This window comes from Saccoglossus kowalevskii, chromosome 20 (assembly GCF_978046115.1).
Source record: "Saccoglossus kowalevskii chromosome 20, keSacKowa6.1, whole genome shotgun sequence".
Taxonomy (NCBI): Eukaryota; Metazoa; Hemichordata; class Enteropneusta; family Harrimaniidae; genus Saccoglossus; species Saccoglossus kowalevskii.
Window position 1 is genome coordinate 625,566 of NC_140660.1, and position 23,573 is coordinate 649,138.

General features: G+C 38.3%; 2 protein-coding genes across 3 annotated transcripts in view; one reads left to right on the forward strand and one right to left on the reverse strand.

The window, feature by feature from the left end:
* Positions 1 to 318: 318 nt before the first annotated feature.
* Positions 319 to 18,383, reverse strand: LOC100370285 (signal peptidase complex catalytic subunit SEC11A). The gene is made up of 5 exons (XM_002740493.4): positions 18,270 to 18,383; positions 17,147 to 17,256; positions 10,055 to 10,204; positions 8,898 to 9,075; positions 319 to 1,083 (listed from the first exon to the last, which is right to left on the reverse strand). Exons 1-5 carry the CDS (start codon positions 18,360 to 18,362, stop codon positions 1,033 to 1,035), a joined length of 582 nt encoding a protein of 193 aa, XP_002740539.1. The 5' UTR covers positions 18,363 to 18,383; the 3' UTR covers positions 319 to 1,032.
* Positions 18,384 to 18,588: 205 nt separating this feature from the next.
* LOC102803820 (uncharacterized) overlaps positions 18,589 to 23,573 on the forward strand; it is a 41,904-nt gene continuing 36,919 nt past the window's right edge. For both annotated transcript variants that reach the window (XM_085494609.1, XM_085494610.1), the window contains exon 1: positions 18,589 to 18,672. In XM_085494609.1, coding sequence (XP_085350735.1) covers positions 18,621 to 18,672 — 52 coding nt within the window. In that variant the 5' untranslated portion in view covers positions 18,589 to 18,620. The remainder of the gene's footprint in view (positions 18,673 to 23,573) is intronic.

The following is a 23,573-nucleotide window of genomic DNA, read 5'->3' on the forward strand; positions in this document are numbered from 1 at the left end:
AGTGTCTGAGTGGACATACCGACAGACTCAGTGTCTGAGTGGACATACCGACAGACTCACAGTGTCCGAGTGGACATACCGACAGACTCACAGTGTCCGAGTGGACATACCGACAGACTCACAGTGTCCGAGTGGACATACCGACAGACTCAGTGTCTGAGTGGACATACCGACAGACTCAGTGTCCATACCGACAGACTCAGTTATGTTATCAATAGTTGATATTTTCTGATAATTGTGATCAGATATCATGTATAAATATAACCCTATGTATTAAATATAAAATATTAAAGAAGACATTACTACTGACTGTGGGTATGAGTTGAACACAATATTTATAAACTGAGGAATACTGTAAAACCATTTATTTTCACTGGTATTTAATTTCACTATTTTGGACAATTTCATTAAGTTTTAATTTTACAAACTTTGTGTTCTATTGTTATTCTACATGTCTACATAGATTTAATTTAACAACTTTTAATTATTGAAAATGGCGAAAAATAAATACCAGTGAATAACTAATGCGTCTACACTACATGTGATCACTGAATTACTAAACCAATCAGAGACCATTTTACTTCTAGAATGTACATTACACATTGATTTGCTGTTCAATACGAGCATTCTGACTGGTTGTTAAAAATTATGAAACTTGATTGACTGAGACTCCTTGGGAGCTGATCAGATTTATGTATGGCATTCAAAATAAAATAAAATGACAAAAAGTAAATAGAATCGAAAAAAATACTCAAAGGTCAAAACAAAAATCTTATTTTAATCAGACTTGGATGTCTTACATCTATGAATAAGAAAATAATGTCAGCATAATTTAAATTTAATAAAATCTCCTGAACATGAAAACCTGTTTGGTTAGAATCTAAACTCGTTTTCAGCTCCTCAGTCATTTAGGACCCCCCCTCCCCCCACAACTTCCATTATTGTTATCCACACATCCTTTATAATGAATCCATGGCAGGTTGACCAATCACGGCAAAGTACTGCGTAGACTTGATGATGTCATTGATGATGTCATTCTCTATGGATTAGCACAAATAGACCAAGACATGCCAATATAAGATACTAAAAAGAAAAGAAATTTAAGTCAGTTAGGATTTGTTTTTTTGGTATCCAGTGTTCATCTGATAATAACACTGAATAAACTGTGTACATGTGTACATGGTAAATACGGTTTGTATGATACCAACACAGGGTTTGTATGATACCAACACAGGGTTTGTATCGTACAAACACAGGGTTTGTATGATACCAACACAGGGTTTGTATGATACCAACACAGGGTTTGTATGATACCAACACAGGGTTTGTATGATACCAACACAGGGTTTGTATGATACCAACACAGGGTTTGTATGATACCAACACAGGGTTTGTATGATACCAACACAGAGTTTGTATCGTACCAACACAGGGTTTGTATCGTACCAACACAGGGTTTGTATCGTACCAACACAGGGTTTGTATCGTACCAACACAGGGTTTGTATCGTACCAACACAGGGTTTGTATCATACCAACACAGGGTTTGTATCGTACCAACACAGGGTTTGTATCATACCAACACAGGGTTTGTATCATACCAACACAGGGTTTGTATCATACCAACACAGGGTTTGTATCATACCAACACAGGGTTTGTATCATACCAACACACGGTTTGTATCATACCAACACACGGTTTGTATCATACCAACACAGGGTTTGTATCGTACCAACACAGGGTTTGTATCGTACCAACACAGGGTTTGTATCGTACCAACACAGGGTTTGTATCGTACCAACACAGGGTTTGTATCGTACCAACACAGAGTTTGTATCGTACCAACACAGGGTTTGTATCGTACCAACACAGGGTTTGTATCGTACCAACACAGGGTTTGTATCGTACCAACACAGGGTTTGTATCGTACCAACACAGGGTTTGTATCATACCAACACAGGGTTTGTATCATACCAACACAGGGTTTGTATGATACCAACACAGGGTTTGTATCGTACCAACACAGGGTTTGTATCGTACCAACACAGGGTTTGTATCGTACTAACACAGGGTTTGTATCGTACCAACACAGGGTTTGTATCGTACCAACACAGGGTTTGTATCGTACCAACACAGGGTTTGTATCGTACCAACACAGGGTTTGTATCATACCAACACAGGGTTTGTATCATACCAACACAGGGTTTGTATCATACCAACACAGGGTTTGTATCGTACCAACACAGGGTTTGTATCGTACCAACACAGGGTTTGTATCGTACCAACACAGGGTTTGTATCGTACCAACACAGGGTTTGCATCGTACCAACACAGGGTTTGTATCGTACCAACACAGAGTTTGTATCGTACCAACACAGGGTTTGTATCATACCAACACACGGTTTGTATGATACCAACACAGGGTTTGTATGATACCAACACAGGGTTTGTATGATACCAACACAGGGTTTGTATCATACTAACACAGGGTTTGTATGATACCAACACAGGGTTTGTATGATACCAACACAGGGTTTGTATGATACCAACACAGGGTTTGTATGATACCAACACAGGGTTTGTATGATACCAACACAGGGTTTGTATGATACCAACACAGGGTTTGTATGATACCAACACAGGGTTTGTATGATACCAACACAGGGTTTGTATGATACCAACACAGGGTTTGTATGATACCAACACAGGGTTTGTATGATACCAACACACGGTTTGTATCATACCAACACAGGGTTTGTAGCATACCAACACACGGTTTGTATTGTACCAACACAGGGTTTGTATGATACTAACACAGGGTTTGTATCGTACCAACACAGGGTTTGTATCATACCAACACAGGGTTTGTATCATACCAACACAGAGTTTGTATCATACCAACACAGGGTTTGTATCATACCAACACAGGGTTTGTATCATACCAACACAGGGTTTGTATCATACCAACACAGGGTTTGTATCATACCAACACAGGGTTTGTATGATACCAACACAGGGTTTGTATCATACCAACACAGGGTTTGTATCATACCAACACAGGGTTTGTATGATACCAACACAGGGTTTGTATGATACCAACACAGGGTTTGTATCATACCAACACAGGGTTTGTATCATACCAACACAGGGTTTGATCCATTAATGTACTAGTCTGGTTACCTCTATTATTTTGTGCATCCTTTCAGCCTTGTCCATATAACTTTGGAAACATTGTTTTGATTTGGCTCGTTAACCATGTAAATTTATTCTAACATCACAAAGAAATGAACGGTCACACTATCACTTGACATTTAACCCTTTTACAATCAGACTTTCTTGCCCTAATTTATTTGCACTTTTTTTGAGTAAATTTTCAATTCTTAGTCAAAACATAAACCAATCAACATTGTGGTCACCCACTTACTATACAAGCAAATTTGTTTCCAGATTAATATGAAGAGGGACGAAGGACTCACCAAATTATAAAAAAGTAATCATTAAAGGGGAGCAGAGGTCTGGCTTTTGTCACTTTGTACATCAAATTTGTACATCAAATCTATGGATGGCGATAAAAACAACTTGTATGTGCTGCAAAACAAGCTGTGAAGACACCCACTTTGCATGGTATCATTTTGCCTCTAGAGGGCCAGTAAATGATATCATCAGTGAACACTAATAATTGAACCCATTCATTCTAGTATGTCAATCCCACAGAAAGACCTTGTTAACTGACAATTTAAACGTTGAAACATGGCGGGGTATTGTGCGTATGAATGCCATAACGATTCATGTTAAGTTTCTCAAAATCCCAAATGAAACATCATGTTGTTGGTTGTGAGAAATCGGCAAAAGAAATAACCTGAAAGTGAAGATACATACAATGTTCTAGCTATCAGTAAACAGTGAGTAAATAATTATACGAGTTAAAACTAATTAGAAATACTCTAACATCACTTCCAACTGTTCAATTGATCACTTAATTTCCAACCACACAGTATTTTCCCTGACTGTAAATGACTGCATTATTATCTTAGCTCGCTTGAAAACACCAACCAATTGCCCAAACACTGATCACTGGTACAGGATTGGTCAAAATGGTGGTTTTAATGGTAAAGTTTGAGGATACAAGTATTAACTATTAACTATTTTCGCTTGGAATTTATTTTTGGTTATTTTTGCCGAAAAAGTGATTCAGGCAATTTTTTTATTATCGCTTGTTTCGCGAACCCGCCGAATGAACTGGAGCCGAAAATGAAATAAAAATAAAATTTTATTTCAGCACAATTTCTCGCGCCCGCCGACTTGTAAAAAAATATTTTTTTTATTTTCATTTTTTTTACCACCGCCGAATAACAAATCCAAGTTGCATTTTCGTGGGAGTATCATGATCAAAGTACCGAAGTCTCGCGCAGATGAGAAACAAGGTTATACATGGAATAAAATTTTATTTCATTTCTTCTCTCCGATCAATAATCTCACTTACATTTCCTTGAGAATCACACAAATCTAATAGAAAAAAAAGGATTAATTTCATTTTTTTTCGCCCTCCTCAAAAAAATTGCCTTATAAAAACTCACAAAACAAGGAATAAAAAAGTCTGGCCTCAGTAAAAATAAAATCCAGCGAATTTACCTTTTTTCTTAGATTTTACATTCAACTCACCAAAAATCAGTGAAAATAAATTCTATATAAAATACCCAAAAAATCTTTTCAGCGAAAATTAATTCCAGTGAAAATAAATTATTTCACAGTATTATTAACAGTTATGTGAAAAGGGCATTGTTGACTTCTTTGGGCCAAGAGCAGAAAAGCAAGGAAAATATTGATGTGGTTTTTATTCCAAAAATAATGATGCTAAAGCAATGTCGGTCTGGTAAAATTTGACATCAAAATTGAGTCATGATCAGGTGCTGGGCTTGATCTACAAAAGTTTTCTCACAAACCAGTGCGATAGTAAAAACGGCGACATGCTCTGAAAAAATCAAACAGAGCTTAACAATAATAAATAATATATTGGACTCAGAAAAAATAAATATTTGGAAATTCATGATTCCCAGAAGACCTTCAGTATTGAAAATCATCTACCCTAGTCTGGTTTACCTTTTTTTTTTTTCAACTTGCAAAGAAAACTGATTCGTCATGTACCCTAATGTATCTCAGCCTAGTTTTTTTCTTTTTGAACTGAGGTCAAATCTAAGCTTTGTCAAAATATACCGATGTTGCTCAAGTGAATAATTATGAAGCTTATCGAAGCACAAGAACAAAAGTACATAAATTGACAACAGTGATTGGATGGTATGAAAACCTTTCAATTTGCGTCAAATATGCTTTGTCACAACATAATTGATTGGCTGAAAGTCATCTGATCAAAGCACGACCTGGGTCACAGAAGTATACTTTTTGTGAAAGAACCACACTCACATTTTCAACTATTTTTAGCATTAAAGTTGTTGAATGAAATAAAGCTAGCGATTGGTAAGAATGGTTATTAATACATATTAACCAATGCTCATTGACATTTTTTTATAGTTGGAATTGAGTGATTCAGCGAGACAACTCTAATTCTTTTTTAGTTTGGCAATGAAATATAGATAAATATATATACCTATACACTTGTTTCAAATGGCTAATTTCATTGATTTTTTTTACTATGTTCTTGCTACATTCTGGTGATACATTGTATCAACTTATTGGTAATATTTTGTACTACTGTTTGTTTGCAAGGAATTAATTTAGGTTTTCAATAATATAATGCAGACAGGAAAATTGGAGATTTTGCAAAACAAAGTTTTTATTGTTACAACATTCACTGTTAAAGAAAAAAATCACACGATTATAAAAAAAATAATGTAAAAAAATGCATAAAAACACAGTTAAAAATAATATAGAGAATCTTGTTTGTTGTAAATAAATAAAGAATAAAATTAATGGTAAGTTTTACTTTATTCTGAACAGAAACTTGGATAATTTTGGCAAGTGTCAATTTCAGTTATTTTAGTGTCTGTTGCTGTTCATGGTTTAAAATCCTTCGAAGTCACTAGAGCTACTGTCATCAGAGTTGAAATAGCGTTCAAGTATTTCAGCACATGTTGGCAAATCATCATCGCTGTTGGAGCCGCTGGGTATGTCATCATCACTTTCTGATGAAGTGTCACCTGTGATATCAACGCCAAGCTGAGATGCTACCACTTCATCAATTTGTTGTTTGGCTTCATCGCACCTGTATATTGCGTCCTCAGAACCGTCAAGATTGTTTGCTAATCCAGTAACTGTGAATGATTATTTCAGCATGTCTGGTTGTTCAGTTTCTTCAATCCAGTGAACTTTTTCCTGCTTTGTCGCTGTCTTGGGTCTTTCGCCGGGGTTCAGTGTGCGGAGCTGTTGTTCAATAAAGTTACACCACTTCTTTATATAATCCTTGAAAGGTTTGTTAATGGACACATCCAGGGGTTGTTGATTAGATGTACAACCACCTGAAATTACGGCCCTGTACGTGTTAGTAGACTGCAGACTGCCTGTAACAGAGTCTTAAAGAGATTAAAGATTGGCGACTCTTGGTGTATGGTAACCATATGTGTGTTAACCAAATCTTCATCGTATCTTTCTCTGCACTTCCTCGACTATTTCATCAGGTACATTGAGTTTCAGTTTCCGTACACCCTTGAATATAATCATGGAAGGGAGCATCACGCCATTTGCCAAGACTGTTAGAATGACAGTCAAATGACGTTTTTCGGCTCCTGTGCCACGTACACTAACAGTCTTTGCTCCTTTATGTTCAATGGATGTGCTTTGCAATAAATGGAAGTACATTGGTGTTTCACCCATATTCCCTATCAGTTCCAAAGACAAATAGAATTTATGCTGTTGTTGTACGACGAACTCGTGAAAAGCAGTAATTTTTTTTCTTCAAGTTCTGATGGTAAATGTTGTGCGACTGAAGTTTGGCGGCAAACTGATAGCGAGTGTCTACGTAAAAACTGTCGTGCCCATCCTGTTGAACCTTTGAATGCTGGATTGTGTGGGCGAATAAAACTTTTGGCTTTCTCGCAAAGCATGTTGACAGACACTGGAATTTGATTGTTTCTAAGTTCCAAAATCCATTTCACGAGGTTGTCATCAATATCTTTAGATACTTTAACATGAGTTGAATGTTAAGCTTGCCCAATGTGTCATCTTTAAGCCATCGACCAACATTCTTGTGGTGGATAAGGTAATGTTTTGCAGCTGCTCGCTGACCGTGTTGCTTAGTATACACAACGACACGCCGTTTTTATGACAGAGTGTCTTGATGTCTGGTGTCACATTTTGAGAAATCGTCGCCATCAACACTCTTTCAATTAGTTGATGTTTCACAGTACAGTTGTTTACCAAGCTTGGTTCTGCAGACATCAATTTTTTTTGGAATACTAGAAACAACATTTGAGGATGCAAAGCTGGTCGATGCACCAGTCGAGTACTAGTAGTTGGTACAGAAAAATAATTATGAATGGAATTTTGCTGAGTACTGCTTTCGTTGTTGGTCTCTGGCATGATTGTCGATTGCGAAATAATACTATGTACATGTACTGTCTACAAGAGAATCAGTAATGAGTGAAGTAATGATGGAATGATCGGGTACTTATGTTCTTAACATTTTTTAGAAACAGAACTAATTTTTTTGCATAAAAAAACATCGTACAGTAGCAGTGAGGGACTTCTGCAATTGCATCTATCGCTACTAACCAGTAACCCTTTTGGAGTTTGATGCACAACTTGCAGGGTTTTTTTGGTAATGGTAATTTTTTTGTTACATATTTTTTATTTTTTTATGTATCAATATGCTAAGGAAGGAATGTAAAATACTGTTTTCTATTTGCTTGTATTATTGCGTTGTACATGACGTAATCTGAATCATGATTGACAGTCGTCTGTCATTCTATAATTCACACTTCACCAGCAAAACAAAACACTTTCATAAGGGCCCTTTCATAATGGCACTTTCATAAGCGCCGGCGCTTAATTCAATTAAATTTCAATTCTGTCTGGGGTGTAAAATGCAACATTTTCATGACAATGGCGCCTAATTGAAGGTGGCGCCTAACTGAAGACAAATATGGTAATAAATAGTGTTAATTATTTTGGTTTCCAGTCCTTCAATAATTACAATCAATATTTGGCTTGAATGACAGACGTTGAGACTGACGCATCCCAAACTCAGCATGCAGAAACCAACGGCGATCAACATTCAAAAAAAAATATTACTGGGAAACAGATATTTCAAACAAACGAGATATTTACAAACATAGAGTAATACCTAACATACACAAAACTAACCAATGTTATGTCAGGCTTAGGAATACTTTCTGTCACTCAGTCCATGCATTCAATTCAATGACTTTTCCATGTTTTTTTATTGGGGGAAACAACAACAATTATACAAACACATTGTGAAAAGTCAACTATCAGGAAAGAAAACTTTGCAAATCAGACAATACATTTTGAGGCAGAACATGAGACAGAATATGTTTAAAAATATTCCATTCCAATCAAATCTAGATCAAACTATCAGACTACACGCATATAATTATAGAAAACTAAATATATTAAAATTTTTGTTGGCTATTCAACGTTTGTGGAAACCAGATTAGAATAGGTACATGTATACAATAGCAATATGGCTAAGACATCATGTTCATTAGTGACGTTATCACACAGCGCCCCCAAGAGGTGAAATGACACCAGGCAAAGAGAACGGTTGACATCTACCTCACAGACTGCTTTATACCTGATATTTAGGGCATTGCGCAACAAATACAATGTGGTTTTATTGCCAGAATTCATTCATAGATCTCAAAATTTATGTATGGAGTGACAAAAGCCAGACCGCTGCTAATACACACAGCTGACATACTTACCTTAAATTTTGGATAATCATTCATTAATATGGTTACCATGCCAACATAAGGTACAAAACCTCTAGCCCTACCAACTACATCTTTGCGTTGTAACCAGAGCTGACCAGGTGCATACAAACCACGGTCATCAACTGAATTATTGTCACCTTTTGTTAAAAATTTGATTTCACCCGTTTCTCTGTGAACAAAAAGAGAAATAGCCATTGTGATGGTGAAAAACTTAGCAAATGGCTTGAAATAAATAGATCACTAGTTCAAAGTACAAGCAAAAATAAAATGTTGGTAGTCTGTATATAGAGCTGGAAGTCCTGAAAGACTTCATAACAAAATGATTTAAATAACACAATTGACTTTGCTGTTATTGATCTATTAAACCACGATAATTTTTTGGAATATATTGAATAACGGTCCTAGCTCAACGCATCATAGACATTTCTAAGAGTTTTCGGGCTGGAGGACTAGCTTCAATTGTGATGGTAAGTGAGATGGCGAGTGAGATGGCGAGGGAGATGACGAGGGAGATGACGAGGGAGATGGTGAGGGAGATGGTGAGGGAGATGGTGAGGGAGATGACGAGGGAGATGGTGAGGGAGATGGTGAGGGAGATGGTGAGGGAGATGACGAGGGAGATGACGAGGGAGATGACGAGGGAGATGGTGAGGGAGATGGTCAGGGAGATGGTCAGGGAGATGACGAGGGAGATGGCGAGGGAGATGACGAGGGAGATGACGAGGGAGATGACGAGGGAGATGACGAGGGAGATGACGAGGGAGATGGTGAGGGAGATGGCGAGGGAGATGACGAGGGAGATGACGAGGGAGATGACGAGGGAGATGGCGAGGGAGATGACGAGGGAGATGACGAGGGAAATGACGAGGGAGATGGCGAGGGAGATGGCGAGGGAGATGGCGAGGGAGATGGCGAGGGAGATGGCGAGTGAGATGGCAAGTGAGATGGCGAGTGAGATGGCAAGCGAGATGGCGAGTGAGATGGCGAGTGAGATGGCGAGCGAGATGGTGAGTGAGATGGCAAGCGAGATGGCGAGTTAGATGGCGAGTGAGATGGCGAGTGAAATGGAGATTGAGATGGAGATTGAGATGGCGAATGAGATGGTAAGTGAGACGTACACAAGATACTACAAAAACAGATGTACCTACTTTTGATGCAGTTTTATCACTCTGTGAACGATAGGAATTTCTCTGCCTTCTATTTTAAACACAACAATTTCTCCTACCCTCACAGGTTCCTCTTGGTAGTTAGTCAAAAAGAGAAGGTCACCTCGGAAAAAAGCCGGCTCCATACTCCCACTGTAAGAAACAAAAATACATCAAATTATGTAAAATAATTTAAAAAAAAAAAAATATTTTTGGTTAGAATACTCTGAGTGTAATGTAATACATAAATGTTACTATTTTCAGTACCTAATAATTACCAATATTTTAACCACTATTTTTTTTGATCAATTATGGAATTGTGTGTTTTTCACAATAAAAAATAAATTTTGGAAGAGTTCCTCAAGGCCCTTCTCACCCGTAACTAACTAATGTCCCTCTAGTACCCCTCCATCATTTCGCCCATGTCTCGCCCATGGCATGCCAGTGGCGAGGTCATTGAAAGGCTTGTCTTCAAAAGAGAGAGCCCAATGCTGAGCTTGGCGCGATTAGTCAGATATGGCATACCTTATTATACTCTGCATGATAATGGACACAATCGGTGTTTTTTTCATCACAACAGAAAACACAGTTTAGTGCTCTTACATTGTTGTTTATGAGTGTAGATTAAATAACGAATAAATTGGGTGATGTATAGCATATAGCGTGGTCAGCGGTAAATTAAACACTGAAATGTGTGCGTGTTTGTTGATTTTGGAATTGGGATTTGTGAGTTTGTAACCATGGATTGAATTGTTGTGTCCCCCGTTGTGTCTGCTTGTCTTGTCGATTTCACAAAATTGCATACAAATAGTGTTGGTACTTGCTAAAATTAAACTCACTGATATCCTAATTTCCTAATGTGTATGTTGACATGTTTCTACGATTAGTGAGTTTGAATTTGATGCATGAACCAGCCAGGGTTTACCGTAAGATAACATCACACTGAAACATCCAACCCTGATCTTGTAAAATGTGTCTATTACGCGACATAATGATCGTCACAAACTTTACGCAATCATTTACCTCCATGGCGCAATCATTCAATCCCCCATTCAAAAATAACGTTAATTCCCCATGACTTTAACAAGCGACATGTCTTTCCAGTATCATGTCTCTTGATTCTAAAACAATACATGTAAATTAGCAGTGAAAATGACGACTAGTGTCTAGTGGCGATCCGCTCTGCTAGGATTGCCCTTATAATCACTTTTGTCGTTTTGTGGGTGTGTGTGTGTGTGTCTACATTTCCAGTATTTTCACATATGATTTCTTCTGTGATTTTTTTGGCTCGGCCGATTTCGTTCAAACTTGGCAGGTAGGTCACACCTTCACCCTAGTTATTAGGAAAAATCTGAAAAAATTTTTTGGCCCACCGTTGCCATAGCAACAACCAAAAAACTGATTTTTGGATAGCTTCGCGCCAAATGTATCTCCTCCTACAAATTTGGGATAAAACACTTCAGACATAGCTCATTCTACTCAGCTTGAGTGTGGGCACAAAGTTACTATTTGACTTTTTGATATCTGTTTTCATTACCGAGAAATTTGACCCCAAAGTTGGGGTAACTTTTCACCAGCAACGGCTTTTAACTCCTCTGTGATTTTTTCGGCTCCACTGGTTTTGTTCATACTTCACAGGTAGGTCGAGCCGTCACTAATTGGAAAAAAATCCTGGCCCACCACTGCCATTGCAACATCCAAAAACTGATTTTTGAATACTTTCGCCCCAAATGTATTACCTCCTACCAGTTTTGTACACAGTCAGCTGGCATCGGTGTCGCTGGGTGTATATGATAAAGGGAAGTTGTGCAACCAAATTTGCCGAGTTCGCAGTTTTTCGCCAATAAAAAAATAACTAAGGCAACAACTCAGGGTTTTTCAGCATTTTTGTAATAAAGACATTATTCTCTATCAATAATCCGCCCAAAATCTGCGATTAGGCTGCGAAAGTAGAACATTCCGGAGGGGGCGAAACGGAAGAGCCAAATTCAACACGTAAAAATAGAACGTGTATTTTGACCTCTATGCGGTCGTTGCCAAAGAGCCCTGCATCCATCGCCTGGCGATGCTCTTCCGTTTCTCCAGTTGCGTTTTTTTGACTAAAATTTGGGCAGTACTGTCAGTCACGAAAATTGATGAATAAATTAATACACATAAAATATGAATCACGGGCTAATTCAATGGTCACCGAACACTCCACTACTAAATAATCTGTGGTAAGATAGTAGCGTACTGTATATTTGACCCAGATTTGACAAGCGTGGTACAGTTTTTTGCGCATGTCCGTAATAACGCGCAAAAAGGATTGTGGGACAGAGTCCTTTATTTGCTGGCATTCTTGACTTTTGACTGCAGTTCTTTTTTATATTTTAGAGTAAATGCTTCTGATACGCTCTTAGGTTGCTTAATATCTGTCTGAAATTCTGGACTGTGGTCATATTTTTCGATTAGGAGTCGTATATTTAAATTACTCACTGTGACTAGTGTTTTGCATTATGAAGTACATTGTTATGAAGGTCAACACACTGCAATTTAGATAAATATTTACCATTTCGTTATTTCATTATTAGCTTTCCAGCATTTACAGGAAACGCTTCATTCTAGAAAATTCTATCTCAAAACGGTTGGAAATAATAAATGTAACAGCAGAATACGTCCTAGCACAGTCTACTAGGAGAGTAACTGTGGTCCTAGTAATAAACTAAGTGACTTCTAAAGACTGAATGGTGTTTGCGAACTTCGTATTAGTAATAAACCGACGTTAGCTTCACGTTTATGTCACCATGGAAACAGCCAAAAACATGTTGCTTGTTTTTGAGCGGAGCGAATCGCCAACCAGCCTACCGGCTTGTTATTGTATTGGTCAGACCAATGTTTTTTACTGAGCATGCAACTCAAATCAATAAGCCGGTCGAGTTCTGGACGGTAGTGAATTGTTAAAGTTTTGACCACTAAAATACTTTTCGTCGACTATAGTACCATACACATATCGCATAATTTTGTCTCAAGAAAACCAACACTCGATGCTCTCATTTTGTTATCAACTCCAATATAGAAGAAATGAAAATCACTGCCTACTAATGAGGAAAATGTGCCTGACTAGGGAAAGATTCAAAGAGATTGAAGACTGCAATCAATAAGCATGGCTTGAAAGCTATGATTAGTTGCGTCAAACTCCAGACGAAAAGGTAAATTATTTTATTTCACTTTCTGCAACATGGAACCCACAACATGTAAACATGTTTCATTAAGAATTGTGTTTGTATTTTCTAGGATTATTGTGTTTCCTTCGGGGAAAACATGAAATAAGGCCAAAAAATAGAATGAATGTTTGGTCTAAATGCCATGCATTACATTGAAAAAGTACAGTGTTACGATTGAAATGCTGCCAAGTCGAATAAATGAAACAACATTCAACCACCTATTCATAGCATTAAAGGAACTACTAGTTTTGATATAGCAGCAGATTTGTGGGCAAGGAAACATCATTAAACAAATAACTAGTAAAAAACAACTTAAATGTTTGATGCTAACTGGTTTATAATGTGTTATATGAAGTGCATGTATTTTTTTGAAATAAAAGTCAAAAACACTTGCCTTGTGGTGTGTTAACAATTTATGCAAATCAGTATCAGTAATTAATATGCTACTTTATGCAATTTGGTCTGTAATTCGAGTCACAAATTCCTGAGAGAACACTGATATTAAAATATATGGAGCGAGTGTTAGGGTTTAGATTAGAAAGAAGGGCGCTTAAAAACTCTTCCATACATTTATTCTTAAAAATATACACCACTCAACGGCAGTGAATATCGATACAATGTCTGGTCACCATGATGCATGATGGGATACAGTGTCTTTTCACCATGATGCATGATGGGATACAGTGTCTGTGGTCGCCTTGATGCATGATAAGACACGGTGTATGTGGTCAGGATGATGCATGATGGGAAAGTGTCTATGGTCGCTATGATGCATGATGGGACACAGTGTCTGGTCACCATGATGCATGATGGGATACAATGTATGTGGTCACTATGATTCATGATGGGATACAATGTCTGGTCGCCATGATGCATGATGGGAAACTGTATGTGGTCACGATGATGCATGATGGGATACAGTGTATATGGTCAATATGATGCATGATGGGATACAGTGTCTATGGACACTATGATGCATAATGGGATGGTGTCTATGGACACTGATGCATGATGGGATGGTGTCTGGTCACTGTGATGCATGATGGGATACAGTGTCTGGTCTCTGATGCATGATGAGATACAGTGTATATGGTCACTGATGCATGATGGGATACAGTGTATATGGTCAATGATGCATGATGGGATACAGTGTATGGTCACCATGATGCATGATGGGATACAGTGTATATGGTCACCATGATGCACAATGGGATACAATGTCTGGTCGCCATGATGCATGATGGGAAACAGTGTATGTGGTCACGATGATGCATGATGGGATACAGTGTATATGGTCAATATGATGTATGATGGGATACAGTGTCTATGGACACTATGATGCATGATGGGGTGGTGTCTGTGGCCACTGTGATGCATGATGGGATACAGTGTATGGTCACTGTGATGCATGATGGGATACAATGTCTACGATCACTGATGCATGATGGGATACAGTGTCTGTGGTCATGATGATGCATGATGGGATACAGTGTATGGTCATGATGATACATGATGGGATACAGTGTCTATGGTCGTTATGATGCATGATGGGATACAGTGTCTATGGACACTATGCTGCATGGGATACAGTGTATATGGTCGCTGTGATGCATGATGGGATAGTGTCTATGGTCACTATGATGCATGATGGGATACAGTGTATATGGTCGCTGTGATGCATGATGGAATACAGTGTATATGGTCGCTGTGCTGCAAGATGGACACAATGTCTATGGTCACTATGATGCGTGATGGGATACAGTGTATATGGTCGCTGTGATGCATGATAGGATAGTGTCTATGGTCACTGATGCATGATGGGATACAGTGTCTATGGTCACTGTGATGCATGATGGGATAGTGTCTATGGTCACTATGATGCATGATGGGATACAGTGTATATTGTCGCTGTGATGCATGATGGGATACAGTGTTTATGGTCGTTGTGATGCATGATGGGATACAGTGTCTATGGTCACTGATGCATGATGAGATACAGTGTATGTGGTCACTATGATGTATGATGGGATACAGTGTATGGTCACGATGCATGATGGGATACAGTGTATGGTCACGATGCATGATGGGATACAGTGTATGGTCATGATGATACATGATGGGATACAGTGTCTATGGTCGTTATGATGCATGATGGGATACAGTGTCTATGGACACTATGCTGCATGATGAGATACAGTGTATATGGTCACTATGATGCATGATGGGATACAGTGTATAATGTCGCTTTGATGCATGATGGGATACAGTGTTTATGGTCGCTGTGATGCATGATGGGATACAGTGTCTATGGTCACTGATGCATGATGAGATACAGTGTATGTGGTCACTATGATGTATGATGAGATACAGTGTATGTGGTCACCATGATGCATGATGGGATACAGTGACTGTGGTCATGATGATGCATGATGGGATACAGTGTATGTGGTCACTATGATGTATGATGGGATACAGTGTCTGTGGTCATGATGCATGATGGGATACAGTGTATGGTCACGATGCATGATGAGATACAGTGTATGTGGTCACTATGATGTATGATGGGATACAGTGTATGTGGTCATGATGATGCATGATGGGATACAGTGTATGGTCACGATGCATGATGGGATAAAGTGTATGGTCACGATGCATGATGGGATACAGTGTATGGTCATGATGATACATGATGGGATACAGTGTCTATGGACACTATGCTGCATGATGAGATACAGTGTATATGGTCGCTGTGATGCATGATGGGATACAGTGTATATGGTCACTGTGATGCATGATGGGATAGTGTCTATGGTCACTATGATGCATGATGGGATACAGTGTATATGGTCGCTGTGATGCATGATGGGATAGTGTCTATGGTCACTATGATGCATGATGGGATACAGTGTATATGGTCGCTGTGATGCATGATGGGATACAGTGTATATGGTCGCTGTGATGCATGATGGGATACAGTGTATATGGTCGCTGTGATGCATGATAGGATAGTGTCTATGGTCACTGATGCATGATGGGATACAGTGTCTATGGTCACTGTGATGCATGATGGGATAGTGTCTATGGTCACTATGATGCATGATGGGATACAGTGTATATTGTCGCTGTGATGCATGATGGGATACAGTGTTTATGGTCGCTGTGATGCATGATGGGATACAGTGTCTATGGTCACTATGATGCATGATGGGATACAGTGTCTATGGTCGCTGTGATACATGATGGGATACAGTGTCTATGTCACTGTGATGCATGATGGGATACAGTGTATATGGTCACTGTGATGCATGATGGGATAGTGTCTATGGTCACTATGATGCATGATGGGATACAGTGTATATGGTCGCTGTGATGCATGATGGGATAGTGTCTATGGTCACTATGATGCATGATGGGATACAGTGTATATGGTCGCTGTGATGCATGATGGGATACAGTGTATATGGTCGCTGTGATGCATGATAGGATAGTGTCTATGGTCACTGATGCATGATGGGATACAGTGTCTATGGTCACTGTGATGCATGATGGGATAGTGTCTATGGTCACTATGATGCATGATGGGATACAGTGTATATTGTCACTGTGATGCATGATGGGATACAGTGTTTATGGTCGCTGTGATGCATGATGGGATACAGTGTCTATGGTCACTATGATGCATGATGGGATACAGTGTATCTGGTCGCTGTGATGCATGATGGGATACAGTGTCTATGTCACTGTGATGCATGATGGGATAGTGCATGTGGTCACCATGATGCATGATGGGATACAGTGTCTGTGGTCGCCATGATGCATGATGGGATATGCATTTTTGTTGCTCATCATTTTGGGTGTAAAAATTGACTGTGATGCATTCTGGGATACATACCTGAGTACCACCACTATAGGGCTTTCACTTCCTGTTACAACCATGAGTCCTTTCCATATCATCAAAGCAGAGGAAACTATCATACCAAAGTTAAGCACTTGATAATATAGCTATGCAATAAAATATATACATGAAAACAGTATCAGATTTATCATATCAGCAACTGTCATATAAGTGGCGTTCACTTAGGACCGAGTCCGTACATGCTGAAAAAAAAACTTGATCTCTGTTTCAATTTTCGACATATGCAAGATTTGCTGCTTCACCGCTCAGCATGAGCCAAAATCACGCCCTCAGTGGTGAATTTAAGAAAAACAGCAAATGGATATATTTCAATATAGCAATTAGTATTATCATCATATGCATATCATTTTCACTTTTTGACATGGTTTTAACAAGTGACAATTTCAGTATTTTCCAACTCTTGGATTATCCTTAGTTTATCATAGTCTAGATGTGTGCACCATCTCGAACACAAACTCACTTTGGAGTATAGAGCAGACAACAATGACCCTGACGAATTGTTCGATTTCAATATTGAAAACAGACCATAGACTCTTTTATTGGATGTCTATTTTATTATCAAACACACCCCATATTTCTACATTCACTTGTATTGACAATAATGTAATATTAAGTATGTGTAGCTTTTACAAGCTGATAATCATTTGACCAGTCAAAACAACTGTGATAACAGCGTAAATGCCACACTTTGTCAGACTAGAAACAGTATTGTAACGTTCGATTGAGTCAAAACTTATCATTTACTTAGAAACGGTAATGTTTTGTATTAAAGCCACGTGACGTGATGAGATCGAATAATTTCAACTCCATATGGATAACAGTAACTATGTATTAATATTTTCACAAAAATATTCGTCAAAAGTGACAAAATCAGACAAAGTGAAGTAATATTATGCAGTGAATTGTGGGGATAATATCAATAACGAACTCTGCAGTAAACCGGTAGACGTCGTTGACCAACACGTATGGATCGCATATGTAGACAACACGTCAGCTTTGTAAGGACCCGGTCAGAAACGGTGACTTGTTTTAAATTGCTTTGTTGGGCTCCATGGACCGTACAAAAATCACAGATTGTGGACAAGTTGGTAAAACTCACCTGGCGTTTGTTCATCCGCCGAACGTCATTTAGAAAATCTAAAGAAAGGAGCCCCATAATGGAACCTTTCTTGGCATCAGCTTCCGCATGCATCTTCTCGGATTTGGTCTCGACGGTAATAAGTCTCGCGCGAGTTGCTTGATCATAACATTTGTGCGAGAGTAGGATAACTCTGAACTCCAATGATATTCTAACATCTAATGAGCGTCGACTTATTTCTGCGGCGAAATAAAAACACAAGAATACTAATCAATAATTAAACAATGTTAACAATAACTGTAATATTGTGGTATGGGGTTGCAACGTAAATTCCCCACCCCTCTGAATAATGGAATCGTCAGTTGACCTAAAATGGCGGAGCTGCAGGATTTGTTTGGGACCGACAGTGAAGGCGAAAAAAACGGTAAGGCAATGAATGGAGATGAAAATGTCATGCTGGTGGCGTCTATTAATATCGGACGTATCAGACCAACTAGAAGTACAATTTAAATCACGAATTTAGTGAGTTTTTGCACGATCTGTAACATCCTCGACCATCCGGCGTTGACGTTCGTACGTTCACGTGTTTTAGTTTATTTATGGCCGTACATATGTCATGGGTCCCGGGCGCTAGACACGGAAATTGTACAAAAACAAAATCCCATTGAATGACGCATTTATTATTTATTCGTCCCTATACCTGATAATGTGTCATTAGGACTACGCTGTGTTACTTGCTACGAAGACTGTGTGTATTAAACAATTACAATGTACAGTTTTATCATCACCGACTTGAATGTTTTGCGCAGTCTTTTACTATTGTCATCTAGCGCTGACGTATCAAGCCGCACAATATCACCGTAATTACTTACCATCAGGTACAGCAACAAATAAACAACAAATACGTGATACAGCATTTCATTGTTCCATTTTTACCATTTTATTGTTTGTGTATTTTCTCATTTCTGTGATTCACATGTACAGTACAGTTCTCGCGAAAGCTTTGGCTTTTGTGGCATCATTGTTCGTTTTGTCGCCTAAGCATGGCTTCATTGTCGCCTCAGCATCGCATCTATGTGGCATCAGCTTCGCGTCATTGAAAATTGAAGCTGTGTTCGCCTGGCTTATTTTGTGGCATCATCGTGGCCTCAGCTTTGCAGTCTCATGGCATCAACATGGCATCAGCTTCAACGTATTGTGACATGAGTATGACCTCATTATTTTCACACGGAAAGGCAGTAGAGAAAAACACATACACGGAAGTTCAATATGTAATCAATTTGAAATTCAAGGCGAATAAAATAATATGATCAAGAGTAAATTGACATTTTAAAAAGATATCTTGTTTAATTATTTGAGTGTTGCGAGTATTGGGCACCAACAACTTTGCGAAGTACATTACAATCGGCAAGGTGACGAGTTTCATATTGACTGCAAGGAAAATCGTGATAAATTCAAATCAATCGTCGTTCTGATACAACGCATTTGCTATATACGAAGTGAAACTGTTCTTGTTATAAAATTACCTTTTTTTCACTCATTTTATTTGCTGCTAAGATTCAGATTCCTCATTTCGGTGGTAGTTTTCTGTGTATCGTTTAATTTTAACTGAATCCGATCCCATGCCCGGACTACTAAAACATGCAAAACACACGTACGCTGACTGGTGCGTTGTCGCCAGTCATCTTGATACAAAGTTCCAAAACAAGTGCATACATTTCCAACATATGATTGGATGTTGTGGTGGCATCGGTCTGGTAAAATTTGACAACCAATTCTCGAAATTAAGTCACGATCAGTGATCTGAGCTCGATCTATACGTACTTTAAAAGTATTCTCTCTAACATATTTTCGAATGAAAACGAGCCACATGCCCTGTAAAAAATCGAATAGCGCTTGACATGCAGGAATAATTTATTGGGCGTCAGAAAAAAACGTGTCAATTTAGTTGTAGTCGTAAATATTTGGTGACCAGCCGATGAACAATTTGAAAATCATGATTCACACGGAAGTCCTTCGATACTGAAAATCATTGACCCCAGTATGGTTTACCTTATTTCCCAACTTGCAAAACTGATTTGTATCTTAGCCCTTTTTTTTTTTTTTTTTCTTTTTTTGAACTGAGGTCAAATCCCATCCGTTTGTCAAAATATACCGATGTTTTTCAGTGAATAATTGCGAAGCACCGAAAAAAACCTTGTGAATCGACGATGGAGATTGGATGGTACGACGACCCTTCAATTTGCGTCAAATATGTTTTGTTACAACATCATTGATTGGCTGAGAGTCACCTGATAGGAGCACGACCTGGGTCACAGAATCATATTTGTCCGTATTTTCAACAGGACTTTGCGAGAAAACCACACCCACATTTTCAACCATTTTAGCGCGGAAGTTGCCAACAAATGTCGGAAACTCGTGAATTTTATGAATTCGAATAAAATAAAGCTAGCGATTGGTAAGACTGGTTTTTATTTCAAGGTGAGAAATGGATACTACATGTAGTAGTTGAAGTTCCATCGATTTCAAGGCGACTGTTTCACCGCGACAACTCTACGCTCTGTTGTAGTTTCGCGAGGTAAAACAAAAATACAATAAATAGTACTTGTTTAATTATTTGGTTGTACAGCCCGTAAATTACGTGACATGATCCTCATTATTTTACAATAAATAAATGCTGATTGTGTTGAATGACGGACGTTGGGACCGTTTGGAGAAACAAATTATTGGGACACGATCGGTAGACATTTCAAACAAATAAAATTATTAATGAAAGACGAGATTTTTCTAGGTATTTACGACCATACGGTCATACCAAATATATGCAAAATTGACAAATACACAAAGAGGTGTAATATTAGGTCATTTTTATTTTAGCCGTAGAAATATTTTTTTTACCCAGTCCATGCGTGGGAATTCTATTTAGCTTCATGGTCCTTCGGCTTGTCTTCTGTTTGGGGGGAAACAACAATAATTATACAAATCGTAAACTCAACACAATCAGGAAAAAAGACCCAGACAACCATGTTGTACTTCTGTTGAAATACATTTTGTAGCAGTGCGTCACGTCGGAATTATTGTCTAAAATAAAATATTCAATCCCAGCCAAATTTAGGTCAAAGGGTCAGATTGCGTGCATATAATTATAGATAGTTAAAACAAAAAGTATTTGAACTTTTGACGGTTGTTCAACATCTATGCACGGTTACTAAACTAGTAACTGTGATCTATGGAAACCAGAAAATTTTTAGTAGTCCGAATTTTTGCACGGTCGAAAATAAAACAGAAATTGACCGGTCGAAAGCGGAAGCAGTCAAGAGGTTTGGGGGAAATGAGTACAGTACTTCTTTGTTTGATGAAGCGATGCTGATGCCACATTGTCGCCATAATGAGGCCACAATGAAGCGAAGCGATAATCGCCTAACTTTTTATTGTCGCAACATTGATGCGACGATGAAGCCATAACAATGCCATAACAATGCCATAACGATGCGATGCTGAAGCGAAGCTGGCGCTGAAGTGAAGCCAAAGCTTTCGCGAGAACTGTACTGTACTTTTAACATCTACTATAACTCTCCTAAATTTAAGTTAATTGGGAAAGAGTTCTCTTAGGCCCCCTCTTCCGAACCCTAACCCATTTTTCTTGATGAGACGCATACAACTTTTCCTTGGACGTTCCCCTACACTGAGTGTATAGGTGTCAGTTTAAATATTTTTTTACCTTACACTCCATCCCCAATGTAATTGAATATGCCCCCTATAAATATAAGTGACATGAAGAAGGATATATACACAATGACATTAAAGGTATTAACCATAGAAATAAACTACGTACTTATAGGAATTTAAAAACTGAACTTGGACTTCAAAATTATCTGCTGACAGTAAATAACCCACTACACAGATCATCAATGACCAAACTATGATTAAATGCACATGTTTTACAAATTGAAATGGGCAGATACCATAAAATTAACATTACTGAAAGAAGCATTCCTGTATTCGATACTAAAGATATTGAAGATAAAAAGTACTTTCTGTTAAAATGTCAGTTATACATGACGTGAAAGACAGATCCTTCTCAACACAATTAGACAGTGTTCTGAGGGCAACACTGATACAAGCTTTATTAACATACTAGGCACAAAGTAATTGATACTGTACATTCTTTGTCAATCCAAGGATGCACAATTTATGATGTTTGCGTGCACAGCACAACAAACTCATTTTTTGGGAGTACTCTCATGTTCAAAATAAACGTACCGATACGTTTATTTTTTTCCCCGAAAAATTCCACCCGGTACATTCTTATTTGGGACAATACGGTTATTTATTTTTCTAAATCGGGCTGATTAAAAAAAATCTTGATTTAAAAAACAAATCAATCAATCAACAAGTGCTTGCAATTAAACACAATGCAGGCCATTCATAGAGAGGAATAAATAACGAACGAACATATTTAACATCCGGGTACTTTTCAAGGCTATGACGTTTTAGTATCTGATCGCATTCACATACGCCATTGTACATAGCCGTTCATGCTGCCAAGCATTGTGTACTATTAGTATAAACTCAACTTTTATATGCACAATGTGCTTTTTAAAACTTGGGTTAGAGCCTTATGCGTTTGAACCACAGTATTTTGAGAGTGAAAGCCCAATTGCCCAAAAGCCCATCCCTATATTTTTACTTGGTATTTATCGAGTTGAGAGCATTCAAGATTATAAGCCCAGAGTGTTTTTACTGGGCGTCGACGATATTCTTCAAAATATGCGTGTAAAAAGTGTGTTTCATTTCATAATAATCGTGATTGGCATGTTAGTTTGGTTCATGCTTTTAGTTTTATGTGCATGGCGAACGTACACAACGTGGTTCGCATCCTTTCTATTTTGTCATTTACTCAGAATGAGCCCCGATGTTGCAATACTGGAGTAATCCATATAGTAGTAGCTTTCGAAAAGCCAAAAATGTGATCGTTAAGTCGTGTACCTGGTTATTGGGCATGGTTTACTTTGAGACTATCATGAAAGGCCTACGGTTTGAACCATGTGACATGTGGGCGACCGAGAAAGGTGTTTAAATTCTTCCTCCACTTACCCACGGTTACTATTAACCGTCATTTATATTTCGGAAATTGCAAATCGCCAGTTTTTAGGGAAAAATCGTTTTTTCATTGCAATCAGTGCTACAGATCGCATTTTAACATTCACTTCCGCATTGCGTTAAAAAATCATCGTCAATAATTGGAAAATTTCATCATTACGACACATCAATTTGATTGGTTAATGAAAGACATGACCTGTTATGTCAAAGGAAGTTGTTCCA